This window comes from Cherax quadricarinatus, chromosome 43 (assembly GCF_038502225.1).
Source record: "Cherax quadricarinatus isolate ZL_2023a chromosome 43, ASM3850222v1, whole genome shotgun sequence".
Taxonomy (NCBI): Eukaryota; Metazoa; Arthropoda; class Malacostraca; order Decapoda; family Parastacidae; genus Cherax; species Cherax quadricarinatus.
This window is the reverse complement of record NC_091334.1, coordinates 25,406,830-25,427,864: the sequence shown is the minus strand read 5'-3', so window position 1 is coordinate 25,427,864 and position 21,035 is coordinate 25,406,830. Positions and strand designations below refer to the sequence as shown.

General features: G+C 42.2%; 1 protein-coding gene across 5 annotated transcripts in view; it reads left to right on the top strand.

Moving 5' to 3' along the window:
* LOC128694208 (alpha-mannosidase 2x-like) overlaps positions 1 to 21,035 on the top strand; it is a 152,787-nt gene that overhangs the window by 9,345 nt on the left and 122,407 nt on the right. For 2 of the 5 annotated variants that reach the window (XR_011393124.1, XM_070093751.1), the window contains exons 1-6: positions 425 to 469; positions 890 to 1,019; positions 14,110 to 14,285; positions 19,089 to 19,266; positions 19,469 to 19,616; positions 20,833 to 21,004. Coding sequence is in view for 4 of the 5 variants with exons in the window: in XM_070093751.1 (XP_069949852.1) it covers positions 468 to 469; positions 890 to 1,019; positions 14,110 to 14,285; positions 19,089 to 19,266; positions 19,469 to 19,616; positions 20,833 to 21,004 (806 nt within the window). In the remaining variant the exon portion in view is untranslated. Of the gene's footprint in view, positions 1 to 424; positions 470 to 889; positions 1,020 to 14,109; positions 14,286 to 19,088; positions 19,267 to 19,468; positions 19,617 to 20,832; positions 21,005 to 21,035 lie in introns of those variants that run through there. The other 3 variants (XM_070093753.1, XM_053784206.2, XM_070093752.1) reach the window with 2 other exon arrangements.

The window sequence follows — 21,035 nt, the reverse complement described above, 5'->3', positions numbered from 1 at the left end:
GTAAAGCTTATACACAGTACTTTGTGCATAAATGATAAGGAATAATGTAATGTTCCAAAAATAGGGCGTAAAGCGGTGGAAATTGCCGATGTGTAAATATTGCCGTTTTGTTAAGTATGTTCTAACCTAACCACTCTGTGATCCGGCAAAATCACTAATCTGGCACCCTACAGGTCCTGACGATGCCAGATTAGTGATGGTCAACCTGTATTATTATTTTTATGAGAAATTATATCGATGAGATTGAGAGTCATTAATCTTAAGTGTTACATGCAGATAATATTGGCCAGGTATAACTAAAGTAAACATATCAGTTAGTGATGATAGTTGTAGCTCAGAGGTAGGTGGGACACTAGTCCCACTACCTCTTCCTGCCTATATATACCCATCCTGCTCTACTTCTTGTTAGTGTGACTTTGTAAATGGTCCAAGTCGGACCGAAACATCGTCGTAAGCTCCTCTCTTCTATGTGAGGGTTATTTGTGTAACCTCCTCCCCTGTTTATTCCACCACAACAACATCGCTATATTGTCCATGCCCCCCCCTCCACCCATGTATTCCACCACAATGCTGGTTCCCACCTTCCTCAAAATTTCTTGAAGGTTCAATTAGCATCACAGTTTACAAACACATTGTCCATTTACACTTATATACTCCACATTTACACTTATATACTCCACATTTACACTTACATACTCCACATTTACACTTATGTATTCCACATTTACACTTATATACTCGACATTTACACTTATATACTCGACATTTACACTTATATACTCCACATTTACACTTATATACTCCACATTTACACTTATATACTCCACATTTACACTTATATACTCCACATTTACACTTATATACTATTATTAATGGTTGTTGTTGTCAGGTTGATGATGCGGTTGCGAGCGTCGTCGGTGGTGTTCGGTGGTGCTGTGAGTCTGGCAACACTGGTGCTGCTCTACCAGGTGTTGAGTCTACCACCTGACAACCATCAACAACCACCTGGTGATTATAAGGTGAGTCACTACCACCACTACCACTCACTGCCACCCCCCCCACCACCACCACCCACCACCACCACCACCACCCACCACCACCACCACCATCCACCACCCACCACCACCACCACCACCACCACCACCACCACCACCACCACCACCCACCACCCACCACCCACCACCCACCACCCACCACCCACCACCCACCACCACCACCACCACCACCACCACCACCACCACCACCCACCACCACCACCCACCACCACCACCCACCACCACCACCCACCACCACCACCACCACCACCAACCACCACCACCACCACCACCCACCACCACCACCACTAACCACCACCATCAACCACCACCACCACCCACCACCACCCACCACCACCACCACCCACCACCACCACCACCACCACCACCACCACCACCACCACCACCACCACCACCCACCACCACCCACCACCACCACCCACCACCACCACCATCAACCATCACCACCACCACTGGGACATACAACTTTGATGGTCAACAGAAACTACTGAAACCGGTGTGAGCTGTGATGTACATAGTGTGGCTGTGTTTCTTGTATAAAGTTTTATCTTATGTCACACCACAGTCCAGGAACTATGTTACAACACTACCTAACACAACACTTGAGGGTCCAGGAAGTCCACAATCAGTGGTACAGTAAGTGGTACAGCAGCCCCCACTCCAGAACAACGGATATTAGTGCCAACAAATAAAGCCCCCGCCAACAAACAAGCAATACAATATTTGTATTTACAAATATACACGATATTAAGCTACATACAGTAGACTGTTAACATGGTAGTTATGTTCCTGAAAATTACCTGCAAGATGAAATTCTGTAAAACAAACTGAAGAACATATGGGGAAAATAGGGTTACATTCCTAGGATCCCAAAATGGCAAACGACTTTTGTTTTTTAGGTCTCTAAATTGTAAAAAAAATAAAAATTATATAATTGTTGTTCATTGTCATGATGTATTATGTTTAATGCATTGCTTAAGTCTACACATGTTACAGAAATAATATTTGTTGTCTTAAATTGTACTTGCTGGTGTTTTTCAATGATTGTTAACAGTGGAGAGAGATGCTGTGACCCTACTGGGCTGAGGTGGATGATTGTGGAGTGTTTGCTGACATGGATGGTTGTGGAGTGTTTGTTGAGGTGGATGGTTGTGGAGTGTTTGTTGAGGTGGATGGTTGTGAAGTGTTTGCTGAGGTGGATGATTGTAGAGTGTTTGCTGAGGTGGATGGTTGTGGAGTGTTTGCTGAGGTGGATGGTTGTGGAGTGTTTGCTGACATGGATGGTTGTGGAGTGTTTGTTGAGGTGGATGGTTGTGGAGTGTTTGTTGAGGTGGATGGTTGTGGAGTGTTTGCTGAGGTGGATGGTTGTGAAGTGTTTGCTGAGGTGGATGATTGTAGAGTGTTTGCTGAGGTGGATGGTTGTGGAGTGTTTGCTGAGGTGGATGGTTGTGGAGTGTTTGCTGAGGTGGATGGTTGTGAAGTGTTTGCTGAGGTGGATGATTGTAGAGTGTTTGCTGAGGTGGATGGTTGTGGAGTGTTTGCTGAGGTGGATGGTTGTGGAGTGTTTGCTGAGGTGGATGAGTGTGGAGAGTTTGCTGAGGTGGATGATTGTGGAGTGTTTGCTGAGGTGGATGAGTGTGAAGTGTTTGCTGAGGTGGATGAGTGTGGAGTGTTTGCTGAGGTGGATGGTTGTGGAGTGTTTGCTGAGGTGGATGAGTGTGAAGTGTTTGCTGAGGTGGATGGTTGTGGAGTGTTTGCTGAGGTGGATGGTTGTGGAGTGTTTGCTGAGGTGTATAATTGTGGAGTGTTTGCTGAGGTGGATGGTTGTGGAGAGTTTGCTGAGGTGGATGGTTGTGGAGTGTTTGCTGAGGTGGATGAGTGTGAAGTGTTTGCTGAGGTGGATGATTGTAGAGTGTTTGCTGAGGTGTATAATTGTGGAGTGTTTGCTGAGGTGTATAATTGTGGAGTGTTTGCTGAGGTGGATGGTTGTGAAGTGTTTGCTGAGGTGGATGATTGTAGAGTGTTTGCTGAGGTGTATAATTGTGGAGTGTTTGCTGAGGTGGATGGTTGTGGAGAGTTTGCTGAGGTGGATGGTTGTGGAGTGTTTGCTGAGGTGGATGAGTGTGGAGAGTTTGCTGAGGTGGATGATTGTGGAGTGTTTGCTGAGGTGGATGGTTGTGGAGTGTTTGCTGAGGTGGATGATTGTGGAGTGTTTGCTGAGGTGGATGGTTGTGGAGTGTTTGCTGAGGTGGATGGTTGTGGATTGTTTGCTGAGGTGTATGATTGTGGAGTGTTTGCTGAGGTGGATGGTTGTGGAGTGTTTGCTGAGGTGGATGGTTGTGGAGTGTTTGCTGAGGTGGATGGTTGTAGATTGTTTGCTGAGGTGGATGGTTGTGGAGTGTTTGCTGAGGTGGATGGCTGTGGAGTTTTTGCTGAGGTGGATGGTTGTGGAGTGTTTGCTGAGGTGTATGGTTGTGGAGTGTTTGCTGAGGTGGATGGCTGTGGAGTGTTTGCTGAGGTGGATGGCTGTGGAGTGTTTGCTGAGGTGGATGGTTGTGGATTGTTTGCTGAGGTGTATGGTTGTGGAGTGTTTGCTGAGGTGGATGATTGTGGAGTGTTTGCTGAGGTGGATGGTTGTGGAGTGTTTGCTGAGGTGGATGATTGTGGAGTGTTTGCTGAGGTGGATGGTTGTGGAGTGTTTGCTGAGGTGGATGGTTGTGGAGTGTTTGCTGAGGTGGATGGCTGTGGAGTGTTTGCTGAGGTGGATGGCTGTGGAGTGTTTGCTGAGGCGGATGGCTGTGGAGTGTTTGCTGAGGTGGATGGCTGTGGAGTGTTTGCTGAGGTGGATGGTTGTGGAGTGTTTGCTGAGGTGGATGATTGTGGAGTGTTTGCTGAGGTGGATGGTTGTGGAGTGTTTGCTGAGGTGGATGGTTGTGGAGTGTTTGCTGAGGTGGATGGCTGTAGAGTGTTTGCTGAGGTGGATGGCTGTGGAGTGTTTGCTGAGGTGGATGGCTGTGGAGTGTTTGCTGAGGTGGATGGTTGTAGCTTTATCACCAAAGTTGATGGTTGTACTGGAGTAGTGAGATATTGTATAATATTGTATAATGTGTTGGGGTTCTCCAGACACAGTTTCACAGCAGTGCTTCTAGATGTGTCATGGTCTGTGGTAAAGTCTGCTAGTTTAGCAGTAACATGGAACTGCTCACATAACTGTTATAATGTTAACAGTTTATCTTATGTTCATAAGAACATGAGAATGGAGGAACACTGCAGAAGGCCTACTGGCTCATACAAGGCTATCGTAGGGGTTCTTAAATAAAGATATCGAGGGTTGAAGGTAGACACACTTGTTGGATGGTAACGATATATTGTCAGTCTCTGGTAAAGGGAGATGGATCCCAGCCTCTGCCTTGTCCTAGCCTATGTCAAATGCCGACTGAGGCCGAGGTAGCTAGCTCGCCTCACACTCAAGCTGTATCCCGTGACGTCACACAAACAGTCACAGGCCTAGGGATCTTCTATCTAAAGCACATGGATGATACTGATATGCCATACAACACAGGGATCAGCAACTATGCTGACAGCTCGGTCATGTTACGTATGTCGTCTCGACATACACTACTATCTATAGGCTGAACAGGCAGGCGGTTCTGGGCTGATTCTATACAATAACAAATTCATATATAACTTAGAACTAATGGATGGTATCATACTGGATGTTAACAAAATGAATTTTACGTAATGGGTGTTAACGTAATCACTTTTAACGTAATGATTTTTAACGTAATGCATTACAAACTATAAGAACAAATTGTACAGTATGGATGGAATTGATCGATCGATCTGTATTCATGCACTCTACGGATTCTGAGGAAGAATAAATATATATATACAAGGTGAAATTAACAGCAAAGGCATCTGGTGCGCACAGACTATTGCTAAATTCTCAGAATTCGGAGGGAACGTGAACACGAAAATTTCTGACAAACTAATCAGCTAATAACAAAACACACAGTTGACAGTTTCATTCATCTCGGACATCTAATTATACAGGCTGTTTACATTTAAACCCAATTCTGCGAGGGTAAGGTTTACGTATGCAGAATGGTTATCATCTCTGGGAGGATCGAATTCCTCTGCAATGGCTAACACATGCCTTGACTGAGGGAGATCTGAATGAGTATCTACAAAAGATACAGCTACATTCACTAGTGACTGTGGAATTACTAACTTCTGCTAGGAGTACACAACTCGACTATTCGATACAGTAATTCTTGGCTCATTACAGAGTCACTAATGGGTGCTGGTGGCTTCCTGGAGCAGGAATCGAATCACCAGAACACAAGGGATCGGTTCTTTCTTACTGGAGGAATGAACAAACTCGGTGGAGTGGATGACTCTCCCCGGTTGAAAAAAATTAACACTATAACATGCAATATGAGCAAGGGAGAACGAATCTACTATCTCAAACTGCAAGCACAGGAGAAAATAAATGAACACGGTCAACAATGCTGATATTCAATCTGAGTCGCACACAGTGACATGAGGTATCAGCTATAAAGAAACTACACTTACAAACGTTAGCAACACGTGAAAGTTACTTGAGAAATAACTTCTTACAATGCACTGATTACTGTCAACTAGGATGGGATCACAATCTGAAACACAAGGGACAACAACAACACTCAAGTGAGCACACTAGCCACAGAAACGTCTTTCTGCAACGGCTTGTGGCATCAGCAAGAGATGGCATAACTCGTTGCAAGTAAAGTTCTTCTCAAAGCGTCCCCTGGGAAGGAAGGAGTACTTGAACAAGTCGCCATCGCAAGGATAGTAGCCTCAGCACTATCCTGCGTGCACGATATTGTGGCTGGAGTCCAGACAGGAGTGACAGTATTACTAGTGCCTAATCGCTCGGCTACGTTAATAAGTAATTCACGGATCTATAGGAACTTAGTCTGAACTTCACATTTCGCAGCACTTTGACAAATCTCAGATACAAGCTGTGAGAACAAACACATTGCTCAAGGGCTAGGTATTGTCTTTCAGTCAGTAAGGAAATGTTGGTACTGTGGACTGATTCATATTGACTTTGACTGGCATGATACACTAAGTGAACGTTCAAAAGTGACTGGGACATCTTCTCAGTGAACTTACTGAAGGGCATAAGGCAAAAAAAAAAAAATAGAAAGAATGACACAGTAAGCTTAAATGGGAAGAAAATGCTTAACTATTCTGCATAAGTAATTAAAAATTGACAGGTCACACAGTAAGCAAAGAAACTCACAGTCACAGAGAAAATGCTTATCTGAACAAACAACACTTTAAAAATCAAGAGAACTTGTACTTTACTCAAATCTAATTTACTCAACTTTTACTTTAAATTGAATGAATGGCACAGTGAGTTGTCTTTACTCTTAATGCAATAGGGAAATACACAATAAAATGATAAATCAATCAAAAAAAATTGTTAAATTGGACTCAATAAAACTTGTACAAAAAAAAAAAAAAAACTGGGACACAATTCGCTGAAAAAAATATCACGAAATAGCGAAATAAAATTAGCAAAATCAGATGAACCCCAACTCCCACCAACAGAAACAGCAAACAGACTCAATGATTTCTTCTCCACTATAGGACAAAACCTTGCCAATAAAATCCCAAGCTCAGATACCCCACCAAATGACTACCTCACTGGCAACTACCCGAACACACTGTTCCTAGCTCCGACTAACCCATATGAAGTCTCCCTTATTATCAACGCACTGAAAAACAAGGCAGGAGATTTAAATACCTTGCCACCCTTTATATACAAAAAAGTGTCACAAGTGCTATCACCAATCATTGCAACACTCTTTAACAAATCCATTGAATCCTCCACCTTCCATACAGTTCTCAAAATAGCAAGGGTCACCCCGATCCATAAAGGAGGAGACCAAACAGAGTTGAATAACTATAGGCCAGTATCCAATTTACACCCTCTCTCAAAAATCTTCGAAAAATTAATTCATAAACGAATCTACTCCTACCTCATCTCCCAAAACATTCTCAACCCCTGCCAATTTGGATTCAGGCCTAATAAAAATACTAATGATGCTATTATACACATGCTAGAACATATATACACTGCAATAGAGAAAAAAGAAGTCCCACTGGGGATCTTCATTGACTTACGTAAAGCTTTTGATACAGTTGACCATAACTTGCTCCACGTAAAATTGTCACACTATGGTATAAGAGGGCACTCCCTCAACTACCTCAAGTCATACCTCAGCAACAGAAGCCAATATGTGTACGCAAATGGGGCAAGCTCTTCTGCACAACCAATTACAGTTGGTGTCCCACAGGGAAGTGTCCTTGGCCCTCTTCTCTTTCTCCTATACATAAATGACCTACCAAATGCTTCGCAATTACTCAAACCCACACTATTTGCAGATGACACCACATACGTCTTCTCTCACCCGAGCCCAGTCACGCTAGCCAATACTGTAAACACCGAATTACAGAAAATATCTACCTGGATGAGGACTAACAAACTTACACTAAACATTGACAAAACCTACTTCATTCAGTTTGGTAACAGAGCTACAGATGTCCCTCTTAACATAATGATAAATGGATCACCTATCACAAAGCTAACAGAGGGAAAATTCTTAGGAATCCACCTTGATAATAGACTCAAATTTCATACACATATACAACAAATTTCTAAGAAAATTTCCAAGACTGTAGGCATACTATCGAAGATACGGTACTATGCTCCACAGTCAGCCCTCCTGGCCCTATATCACTCTCTTATTTACCCCTATCTCACCTATGGAATTTGTGCATGGGGCTCAACAACAACTAACCATCTCAGACCACTAATTACCCAACAAAAGGCTGCAGTTAGAATGATAACAAATTCTCACTACAGGCAACACACTCCACCAATATTCAGAACACTCAACCTACTCACCATACAAAACATCCATACTTATTATTGCACCTATTACATACATAGAACACTTAACTCTGACATAAACCCTCCCCTCAAACATCTTACCAACCTCAACAGAACACATGACCATAACACAAGACACAGATCACTCTTTGATGTTCCTCGTGTCCATCTCACACTATGTAAAAACTCAATGCACATAAAAGGCCCTAAAATCTGGAATTCATTACCTGTAAATATAAAAGAAACACTACCTGTTTATAAATTCAAGTCTCTTCTCAAAGATCACATACTCACCCAAAACCAAATAAATACTGAATAACTGAACCTTATTACGTAATTGTATATCTTAAATGTTACTCATAATTATATCACATAAATGTTAAACCTAGGACCCAATCTAACTTTATTATTTTTTTAAATACACTACCTAACAGAATACTCCATTCTAGTGAATGTACAACAATGCATACAACCATATGACCTGTCTTTGTAATACTCATTTGTGCTTTATTGTTATCTGTTTACAATAATGTTTTATCACTGATTTCATCATTGCTTAGTTAATCTTAAGTTAATTTTAAGCCAGCCCGTAATGCTATGCATAGTATAAGTGGCTTTGGCATGCTGCTCTTACCTGTATTTTTTGTACCTCTGTTTGTATGCTTAAATTACCAAAATAAAATAAAATGGCACACAAAGAATAAAATATTATGCACAGAACAGAGCATAAGAAACTGCACTGAAATAACTGTAGCAATATTGCAAATAACAATTGCTAATCAAAAAGTATTGCACAACACTGCATAAAATCTCTGCAAGAAAAATTTTAAGACACAATATTTGCACAAGAATTATTGCAAAATGAGTCAATGTGCAATAATTAAAAAATATTACACACACAAGAAAAGAAATATATCAAGGAATGAACACTTTAACTCTTAACTGCAACTTAAACAACACTTAACAAGCAAAAGAACAATTTACTCTAAAAGAAGAACTTAAAAAATTGCAATAAGAGTGAATTTGTTTAATGAAACATGAAAATAATAGGTGCTAAAACACAGAACAAAAAATTTGAACACTTAGTGATGCAGAACACAACACTTACAGTGATGCAGAACACAACACTTACAGTGATGCAGAACACAACACTTACAGTGATGCAGAACACAACACTTACAGTGATGCAGAACACAACACTTACAGTGATGCAGAACACAACACTTACAGTGATGCAGAACACAACACTTACAGTGATGCAGAACACAACACTTACAGTGACGCAGAACACAACACTTACAGTGATGCAGAACACAACACTTACAGTGACGCAGAACACAACACTTACAGTGATGCAGAACACAACACTTACAGTGATGCAGAACACAACACTTACAGTGATGCAGAACACAACACTTACAGTGACGCAGAACACAACACTTACAGTGATGCAGAACACAACACTTACAGTGATGCAGAACACAACACTTACAGTGATGCAGAACACAACACTTACAGTGATGCAGAACACAACACTTACAGTGACGCAGAACACAACACTTACAGTGATGCAGAACACAACACTTACAGTGATGCAGAACACAACACTTACAGTGATGCAGAACACAACACTTACAGTGATGCAGAACACAACACTTACAGTGATGCAGAACACAACACTTACAGTGATGCAGAACACAACACATCAACATAAACACAATACTAGAATTTTCTTGCTATGAAACTTGATGTGTGAAAAATTTGATAATAATAATATCTTGCTTGCACAAAATAATGGCACTGTTGTCTGTGGAAATAAGACAAATTAGACACTGGTTACATGAAAAGAATATGAACACAAGAATGTTCAACACACAGAACAAAACAAGAATACACAAATGCTTGGAAAAAAAAATATAACAGACAACACTGAGTTGTGATGCAGAACACAAGGTAATAAATTACTGAATTAATTCACTGGAATACTGAGAACACAAGGTGATTCTGAAGTGTAACACAAGTTCTATACTGCTCATATGTTGCACACACAACAAAGAAAAAACACTAGGTACTTACTTCAAGCGTATAAAAGAAACACAACACAACAGACATAAGAAAATGCACGGAAATTAACACTGAATTAAGGAGATTATCAAATTATTGCAATCAGTATATAATAAACACTGAGTCTGATCAAGAGTCACTGAATGTCACTAAGAGAAAAATCACTGGAAACACAAAAAGAAATGTCTCAACACTCGCAAATGTCTCTATGAACAATATTATCGCTGTAACGACTTGGTGTAGAATGAGGTAGATGGTAGAAGGTTGGAGGTGGAGGGTAGAGGAGACTGGTGGCTGACTACGATCACTGCCTTCTCTCCACACTCGAAGAATTTGCGCTTAAATCGATGATAGACTCACACAGGAGGCTTTCAACGGTGGCGCCACTGTCGAAGACACACACTAGCTCTTGACCCCCTATGTGGTCCTTAAAATATGGTGCTATAACCCTTCGTAGTGTACCAAACACTGGCAGAGGTTTGGTGAGTGGGTTAATGGCTGAGTGAGGTGTCTTAGACTGCATGGTGAGTGGGTGGGTGGGTGGGCTTAACAGGGCTAAGACTGGGGGTGGTGAGACACGTGGTGAGTGGGTGGGTGGGCCTATGGATTGAACGGCGTAAGTCTCACTGAGGACAACCACGCTGGCGTGAAGATATTCTAAGCTGGCTGGCTTAAAATACACCCACAAAATACCACAACACCACAGGGATGAAAAAGAGCACTCAGGATGGCTTGGGGCTTGAGCACAAAGCGATGAAGACTGTACTCAGGTGGCTAGCTTGAGTACTGGGGTAAGACACCTGGGTTAGTTGCTAGCTGGCTTATCTTAACCCTTCACACAGAATAGCTTGATAACTTCTCATGATGAGCACATCAGGGGTGGAAAGCTGGCTTGGCAGGCAAAAAAAATGGATGGAGTAGGCTAGGCTGGACTGGACTCCCTCACCACAGACTGGTAGCTGGCTTACTTTGCAAACTCGGGTCAACCCCTCGGGAGTGATGCAAATAAGCAGATAAACACTAATACAAAGAGACTGACCATTGAATAATGTAGTGGCTGGTAGGAGCTTGGGCAGGAGGAGCTGGCTGAGGTAGCTGGCTGGCGTTAACCTTCTCGGCAAGCCTACTCACATTGTGGCAGCCGGCTCGGTAGAAACTTATCTCCAGAAATCGCTGTAATTGTCAGAATTACAGGCTCTCCGCTGTCACCATTTGTCGTAGGGGTTCTTAAATGGAGATATCGAGGGTTGAAGGTAGACACACTTGTTGGATGGTAACGATATATTGTCAGACTCTGGTAAAGGGAGATGGAGCCCAGCCTCTGCCTTGTCCTAGCCTATGTCAAACGCCAACTGAGGCCGAGGTAGCTAGCTTGCCTCACACTCAAGCTGTATCCCGTGACGTCACACAAACAGTCACAGGCCTAGGGATCTCCTATCTAAAGCACATGGATGATACTGATATGCTATACAACACAGGGATCAGCAACTATGCTGACAAGGCAGGTCCTTATCAAAACGACCTCTACCCAAAGCTACCCAAGAATTAACTCCCGCATCCTATGACACTAATCAAACCCAGCCCCTCCCACTCATATATTTGTCCAATCTCTTCTTAAAGCTACCCAAGGTCCTAGCCTCTATCACCCCACTGAGAAGATTGTTCCACGCATCCACAACTCTGCTAGAAAACCAGTACTTACCCATGTCCTTTCTAAATCTAAATTTATCCAACTTAAATCCATTATTTCTGGCTCTTACCTGGTTCGACACCCTCAGTACTATATTAACATCTCCTTTGTTTATGCCCGTCATCCACTTATACACTTCAATGATATCTCATTCTACCTCTCTCCAGAGAGTGGAGATTTAAGGCTTTAAGTCTGTCTTCATACAGGAGATTCCTTACACGGTAAATCATTTTAGTCATTCTTCTCTGTATGTTCTCCAATGAGTCTATATCCATCCTATAGTAAGGAGACCAAAACTGAGCGGCATAACCTAAATGAGGCCTCACTAGTGATGTATAGAGCTGTAAAATAACTTTTGGACTTCTGTTACTTATACTTCTTGAGATAAATCCAAGTAATCTGTTGGCCTTGTTGCGCACACTGAGGCACTGCTGTCTTGGCTTTAGATTTCTGCTTACCATGACTCCCAAGTCTTTTTCACATTCTGTATGATCAAGCTCTACTTCACCTAGTTTATAGCTTCGAGGGTTATTTTCATTACCAAGGGCAAGTACCTTACACTTATCCACATTGAACTTCATCTGCCATTTTTCAGACCAAGACATTAATTTGTCCAAATCCTCCTGGAGTTCATTGATATCCTCCTCAGAGTGAATCATACGGCCTATCTTTGTATCATCAGCAAATTTACTTATGTCACTAGTAATCCCTTCACCAAGGTCATTAATGTAAATTATGAACAAGAGAGGGCCTAAAACTGATTGTTGTGGAACACCACTAGTGACTAATCCCCATTCAGATTTGACCCCATTAGCCTGTAAACGGTCCAAACGTATATATGCGTTTTTTCAACATTTGAAAGTATGTAAAAAAAGTAGATATTCTTTTTTCTTTTTTACATTTGAAAACGTGTAAAAAAATTTTGATCTACTTTTTTTTTTTTGTTATACGTATTTGAAAATATGTAAAAAAAACGTAGATCTACTTTTGGAGCGCTACACATGTGAACGTAGATCTGCTTGGACCGTTTGCGGGTTAATGGAAACTCTCTGCTTTCTATTGGTAAGCCATGCCTCAATCCATGCTAGAACTTTACCTCCTATACCATGAGCTGCCACTTTTCTTAAGAGTCTCTTGTGAGGTACTCTATCGAAGGTTTTGCTCTGTTATCTGCCTCCCTTGTATCTGTACATTGAGCTCTGCCAACATTTCCTCTGGACTTATGTCTTCATCATCAACTTGTAAGAGATGATTCACATCATCTTCCTGCATAACTTCAGTCATCACCTGGTCATCATCTTCCTAACTGAACTGTTACCTGCACCTGACTGAAGAGAAGGGAAACCTGTGAAAGTATTCACCACACTAGGGCATAACTTTCCCCAAGCTGCATTTAATGTTGATTGTGGCACTTCATTCCATGCACTTCTAACACAGCTGATGCATCTGCAATGTTAAATTTATTCCAGAGTTCAGTGATACAACTAAATGACAAAAAGGCACAATACCGTGACTGGAACAACACACAAATGACCCGCACATAGGAGAGAGAGGCCTACCATGACGTTTCAGTCCAAGTCGGACCGAAACATTGTCGTAAGCGCCTCTCTCCTATTTGTGCGTTCGGGTTATTTGTGTATTGATACAACTAGTTTTTTCATCACTTTTCATGTGTAGTTACACCTGAATGACTTAATATATATAATACAACCATGATGAAGTGGTTGTATTAAATAGGTTGTATTTTGAGGTAAAAATACAACTTTTACATGTGGGTTCACATCCAACAAAGCTTCTGGTTAAGTACAGGAATTATCAAGAGTAGAGAGAACCTTGAGTACAAGGTTCTTGTTGTGCAGGTAAAACTAGACTTTAGCTTCATGGTCTGGAACAAGGTGGTCAGTCCCTCAGCCTGGAGAAGAGTCCAGCACCATGGTCTGGAACAAGGTGGTCAGTCCCTCAGCCTGGAGAAGAGTCCAGCACCATGGTCTGGAACAAGGTGGTCAGTCCCTCAGCCTGGAGAAGAGTCCAGCACCATGGTCTGGAACAAGGTGGTCAGTCCCTCAGCCTGGAGAAGAGTCCAGCACCATGGTCTGGAACAAGATGGTCAGTCCCTCAGCCTGGAGAAGAGTCCAGCACCATCGTGCTCAACTCTGTAGGGGAACTTTATAAGAGAACTGACTGTATATAGAGGAACTTTATGAGAAAAGTGACATTTGCTGATCTTGATTCAAGGCACCAGAGCCTCCCTCTGATGTCTTGGATCAGATTGGCCCCCTTGTACCCCAGGTACTGCACTGCCCCTGAGTGTTTAGTGATTGTGGTAGAACAGTGTATAATGTTTGTTATTGTACCAGCAGGACCTGGCATCACTGGAGGCCAGACTCCGCCGCCTGGAGACCGACATCCAGACCAACCAGCACACCATCTCTGAGATCAAGAGCCTGGTGCGCCAGCTGGCACGCTCCAGCTCTCGGGCCAACTCCCTGCTGGGACCCCAGTATGGTATTGTTGCTGCCAACCGATTCATTAGGTATGCTGATTATCACTTATGACCTAACATGATTAGTTATTTCCAGGTTTTAGGTACTATCAAGGAACATTAAGTTCTGGTCTACAGTGTTAGTCATGGCATTATGCCGGCTGAGCTCCCTGGCATAATGCCTTGATGAAAATTAAAGGCCTACCATACAGGGGGGTCTTTTTTTTGCCAGTGCATTATGCCAGGTAGCAGCCGTTAGCATGATGTCACGGCCTGCCGCCACACTCCATAGTGAGTCCTCAGTGCTCATGTGGCTGCCGTGGTGAGGGGAAGTGTTGCACTTTTGTCTCTCATCCACCCCATCTTTTGTCCAGTGTTCCCTTTGGTTTTGGGGTTAAACATGTTTGATTATGGGTAAAAGGAAGTCTTTAACACCTGAAACTATAGCTCACATCATAGGGCTTCACAAAGCTGGGCACCAGACGAAAGAAATAGTGGAGAATGTTGGTGTGCGTGAGTGTTCAGTGAGGAACTAGGTGCAGTGTTTCAAGGCTGGTGGCGGTGTCAAGTTACCGTCTGCCAAACCTTGGCCTGGCCCCTCGAAGAAGACATCTATTCATACCTTAACTGTGTTAAAGAAGCAGTTAGAGAGTACACTTAAGATAACTGCTGGAGAATTGAAAGAAAAGAACCCACATCTTCTCTCAGAGGTGTCTGTAAGAACTGTTAACAGATGTGTGTCAGAACTGGGCTACAGTAGTCAATGCCAGGTTACGAAACCGATCCTCTTCAAGCCACAGAAGAAACATAGGCTGGATTATGCAAAGAAATATCTTCACTGGAATCCTCAACAGTGGTCTGAAATACTTTGGAGTGATGAAGCAACCTTCACCGTCACCTGTAACCATGGGGGACGTGTACTGGCCCAGAGGTAGTCACCCGCTAGACCCACCCTACACCTTTGGGACAACCAAACACCCAGACTCACTCATGGTTTGGGGGTGTTTCAGTGCTCAGAGTGTTAGTGAACTCATTGTGCTTCCCAAAAACCAATATATGAACCAGTATAATTACCTGGAGTTATTGTGTGACAGTTTACCTGAGGCATTTGACAAGTGTGGGTCTATGGGTTTTATGCAGGACGGTGCACTGTGTCATTCCGCCAGATCTGTAGTTCAGTGGCTTAAGAACTGTGAAGTGAGGTTCTTTAATGACTGGCCAGGCAATTTCCCAGGCCTAAACCCTATTGAGAACCTCTGGTCAGTAGTGAAACGAAGTTTACTGGGCAAGGATATCGGTTCCATCCTGCAGTTGGAGGCTGCCCTACATGAGGCATGGAATAATATACCTCCCCAAACCCTCAAGAATTTGTGTGAGAGTCTTCCTACATGGCTGAGGGACGTGATTAAGCATAAAGGACGCAGCACTAAGTATTAAAACCCCAGTAAGTGTGCAGAGATATATATTATATAATCTTTCATGGTATGTGTTTGTGTTTTGGTACGTGTGTGGGGGAGGGGCGGCATAATGCCGTGACTAGCACTATACAGTGGACCCTCGACCAGCAATGGCATCGATTAACGATAAATCTGACTAGCGATACATTTTATCGCAAAAATTTTGCCTCGATTAGCGCTAAAATACTCGACCAACACTATTCGTTCCGTCTGAGACACGTCCACTTCTGGCCAGTGTTTACAAGCCAGCCAGCCACCGCGGTCGCTTCCAAGCATACAATCGGAACATTTCTTATTATCACAGCCTTTTTAGTGATTGCACCTGCAAAATAAGTCACCATGGGCCCCAAGTAAGCTTCTAGTGCCAACCCTACAGCAAAAAGGGTGAGAATTACTATGGATATGAAGAAAGAGATCATTGCTAAGTATGAAAGTGGAGTGCATGTCTCCGAGCTGGCCAGGCTGTACACAAAACCCCAATCAACCATCGCTACTATTGTGGCCAAGAAAACGGCAATCAAGGAAGCTGTTCTTGCCAAAGGTGCAACTATGTTTTCGAAACTGAGATCGCAAGTGATAGAAGATGTTGAGAGACTGTTATTGGTATGGATAAACGAAAAACAGATAGCAGGAGATAGCATCTCTCAAGCGATCATATGTGAAAAGGCTAGGAAGTTGCATGAGGATTTAATTAGAAAAATGCCAGCAACTAGTGGTGATGTGAGTGAATTTAAGGCCAGCAAAGTTTGGTTTGAGAGATTTAAGAATCGTAGTGGCATACATAGTGTGATAAGGCATGGTGAGGCTGCCAGTTTGGACCAAAAAGCAGCTGAAAAATATGTGCAGGAATTCAAGGAGTACATAGACAGTGAAGGACTGAAACCTGAACAAGTGTTTAATGGTGACATTGACAATGTTGTGAAACACTTTAGGAATGTCATAAAGGAACGGGAGGTACAGGCCTCTATGGGCAGATATGTTGTGCGACAGAGGTCCAGTGACTCTCAAGCTGGTCCTAGTGGCATTAAAAGAAGAAGGGAGTAACCCCGAAAAAGGACTTGCCACCTCAAGTCCTAATGGAAGGGGATTCCCCTTCTAAACACTAAGACCATCAACACACTCCCCTCCTCCCATCCCATCAATCATCACCAGATCTTCAATAAAGGTAAGTGTCATGTAACTGTGCATGTCTTCTTCAGTTTGTGTATATTAAAATTAATATTTCATGTGTTAAAATTTTTTTTTTTTCAATACTTTTGGGTGTCTTGCACGGATTAATTTGATTTCCATTATTTCTTATGGGGAAAATTAACTTAACTAACGATTATTTTGACTAACGATGAGCTCTCAGGAACGGATTAATAGCGTTAGTCGAGGGTCCACTGTAATTGTTTCTTCCCAAACTTTTTTGTTAATTCAGTTATAACTGGAGAATGTTTCATCGGATCAGCTTCAAACCTTCATAATAGATGCCCAGGATAGTACCCAGTTTTAATTAGATATTTATCCAGTTTTCTATTAGCTTTATTAATTAACCCTTTGACTGTTTTCGACGTATAAATACGTCTTACGAGCCAATGTTTCTGACGTATATATACTCAATAATTCTAGCGGCTTCAAATCAAGCGGGAGAAAGCTGGTAGGCCCACATGTGAGAGAATGGGTCTGTGTGGTCAGTGTGCACCACATAAAAAAATCCTGCAGCACACAGTGCGTAATGAGAAAAAAACTGATCGTTTTTTTGGAATAAAACGCCGACTTTGAGGTGTATTTTCGTATAGTATTTATCGTTGTATTCGCATTTTCATGGTCTTAGGTGATAAAATGGAAAACATATTACAGAAATAGAGATGATTTTCATTACTTTGACGATGAAAACGACCTTGAAACTGAGCTCAAAGTAGTGGAAATGTTCGATTTTTACCAATGTTCAGGAGTAAATAAATCACACCACACGTTCAATACACGTCAACTGGGGAGTCTAATATTCTTTCACTAGTGCACTGATATTATTTATACCATTTTTACAATAATGCAGTAGTCTGCATAACAGTAAATTTTGTATTTTTTTGTATGAATAAAAAATCAAAATAGAAAGCAATAATAATATAAGAGGGGCCTAGAGATGTGACTAATGAACAGAGGATATGTTATTTTAGTGCCAAGAATGTCTACCTTGTTTATTCTGGACTATTTTGAAATTGTCATCTTTTTTAGTTTGCGTGAAATTGGCCAAATTGCCAATTTCTGACCACCATATTGGGTAGTCCAAATTAGGAAATGGGAGGTTTCTTGTACTCAGCTGATAGATAAAATGGAGTTCTAAAGAAATAGCTATGAGTTTGGTCAACTGGAACAATGGAATTGGCTGAAAACAGGGCTCAAAGTCGGCGAAATCGCCGATACGCATATGTCGCCGAGACCGCTAACTTCGCAGGAGCATAATTCCATGACTTTTTGACCAAATTTCGAACTTTTGGTGTCATTACCATCGGGAAAAGATTATCATTTCATAAGAAAAAATAATTTTTTTTTTTTCAAAAATTGAGCGACATAGAATGACAGTTTCAGAAAGGGGCCTGAAACAGTCAAAGGGTTAATTAAACAATAAAAATGATGATAATAATAATAATAATAATAAAAATAGTAATTACAGTGGACCTCCGCCTTACAATATTAATCCGTTCATGAGAACTCATCATAAGATGAAATTATCGTATGGCGAATTAATTTTCCCCATAAGAAATAATGGAAATCAAATTAATCTGTGCAAGACACCACAAAGTATGAAAAAAAAATTTTTTTACCACATGAAATATTAATTTTAATACACACAAACTGAAGAAGACATGCACAGTTAATACTCTACTAAGAATAGAATACATGACACTTACCTTTATTGAAGATCTGGTGATGATTGATGGGATGGGAGGAGGGGAGTGTGTTAGTTATTGTTTAGAAGGGGAATCCCCTTCCATTAGGATTTGAGGTATCAAGTCCTTTTCCGGGGTTACTTCCCTTCTTCTTTCGTACTTAGCAATTATCTCTTTCTTCATTTCCATGGTAATTTTCACCCTTTTTCCCTCAGGGTTGGCACTAGAAGCTTTCTTGGGGCCCATTGTGACTTATTTTGCAGGTACAATCACTAAAAACACTGTGATAATATGAAATGTACCAAATGTATGCATGGATGCGACTGCACTGGCTGGCTTGTAAACATTGGCATGCACGGGGCAGCTGAGGCCATGTGTGGGATGCGTCCTGGATGAATCGCGTGAGGCGAGGCAAAATTTTTGCATTAAAATGTATCGTATGGCGGATTTAACGTAACGCGATGCCATCATAAGGCAGGGGTCCACTGTACATCATCATAGATAATAATAACGATTGTGTACAGGAACGGTCTTACTGGAGTGAATGATGCGGTGGCGGCAGTGGCAGCACCCGGCTCCCCCAACAAGAGTGCCACCATGGCTGTGGCACCAATGGCAGTGCGCTACAACCTGACCCAGGCGGCAGTGATGCCAGATGACTGTATCTTTGCCCAGACGGCGGCACCCCCAGCCGACGTCCAGGTTAGTGTCCCAGTGCTCCAGTGATGTCATTACTGCTGTTATTGTCTCCTGTTTTGTGTCGTGTCGTTACTGCATTCTGATGCATCTTGTTTGTGATGTGTTCTTTGTCGTTCATCAGTCTGTCATATTTCTATACATCTTTAAGCTTGTAAGTGGTAGTTTGGTGGTTTTTGGTGGTAGTAATGTCGTTGTTGCCCCACAGCTGGACAAGGTGTACGCCATGCTCAAGTTCGACAACCCAGATGGTGGCGCCTGGAAACAAGGATGGGAGATTGAATACGATGCAGCACAGTGGTCATCCAGCAAGAAGCTGAGGGTCTTTGTTGTACCACACTCCCATAACGACCCAGGTATGACAAACAACCATCCATCTAGGTACGACAACCATCCAGGCAGGTACGACAACCATCTAGGCTGGTACAACAACCATCCTGGTAGAGGTTAAGTATGTTGGGATATACTAGGTAGTAAGCTAGCAGAGGTTGTGTATGTTGTGATATACTAGGAAGGAGATTTAGATTTTGTCACTGAAGCGGCTAGTTTATTGTGCACCTCATATCCATCCTGTAGAGGGTAGCACAAGAGCATATAGATACACAAAAGGCCTAGGAACTAGGTCCCATAAGGGTTAACAGGAATACATCTGGATTGATATCTACAGTACACTTACCTGTTATGAGCAAATTTAAGAAATTTGTTTAATATATCTGGTATCTTATTTTCATTAATAAGATATCTTGATATATCACATAGGTTATTATACTGTCTATCTCTCTATTCCTCAGTAAGTGGACAATTAAGCATATAGTGTTCAAGATAGTGACCATAGCACTGGCCACATACTTTGTATTTGGTTTGATCATCATGTGTGTGTCTGCCAAACTGCCAGAAGTACTTGTAACCAAGCCTAAGCCTGGCTGCTATGTCATTGTTCACGTTGCAAGTTGTTCCTCCATAAACATACTTATCTACGTTCATGTTATTATAGTGGGTTATAGATCTACTCACTCAGGCTTCTAGTTGCTGTAATATTCAGCTTTACTTGCTTGTGTATTGCTTCGTCAAAGATTTTAGTTGTTAATGTCAAGTTGGATATAGGCAGCCTGTTGTTATTTAATCCAGTTGGATCACCTCCTTTGAGGATCAGGATGGTAGGGGTGGTGAGGATGGTAGTACAGTGCCTGTACTCTGCAGGATGGGTGGTGAGGATGGTGGTACAGTGCCTGTACTCTGCAGGATGGGTGGTGAGGATGGTAGTACAGTGCCTATACTCTGCAGGATGGGTGGTGAGGATGGTGGTACAGCACCTGTACTCTGCAGGATGGGTAGTGAGGATGGTGGTACAGTGCCTGTACTCTGCAGGATGAGTGGTGAGGATGGTAGTACAGTTCTTGTAATCTGCAGGATTGGTGATGATGGTACACTTCAGTGGGTCATCTGAACTGTAACATCAGCACACTTCTGGGTATACAGTGACTGACTGAAACACAAGTGAATGTGTTTCTTCTCCAGCTCGTGCAGCCTCAGTGGTAGTTGAGCAGTGCATTATTTTTCCTTGTATTGCAGGTTGGGTGAAGACGTTCGATCAGTATTACACTGACCAGACTCACCACATCTTAGACAATATGGTGCAGAAGCTGCCAATGGATCCTCGAAGGAAGTTCATCTGGGCGGAGATATCTTTCTTCTCTCTGTGGTGGGATCAGCAGTCTGAGAATGTCAGAGAGGCAGTGCGAAGGTAACAGTGTTGTTAACATTTGTCTTAGAGA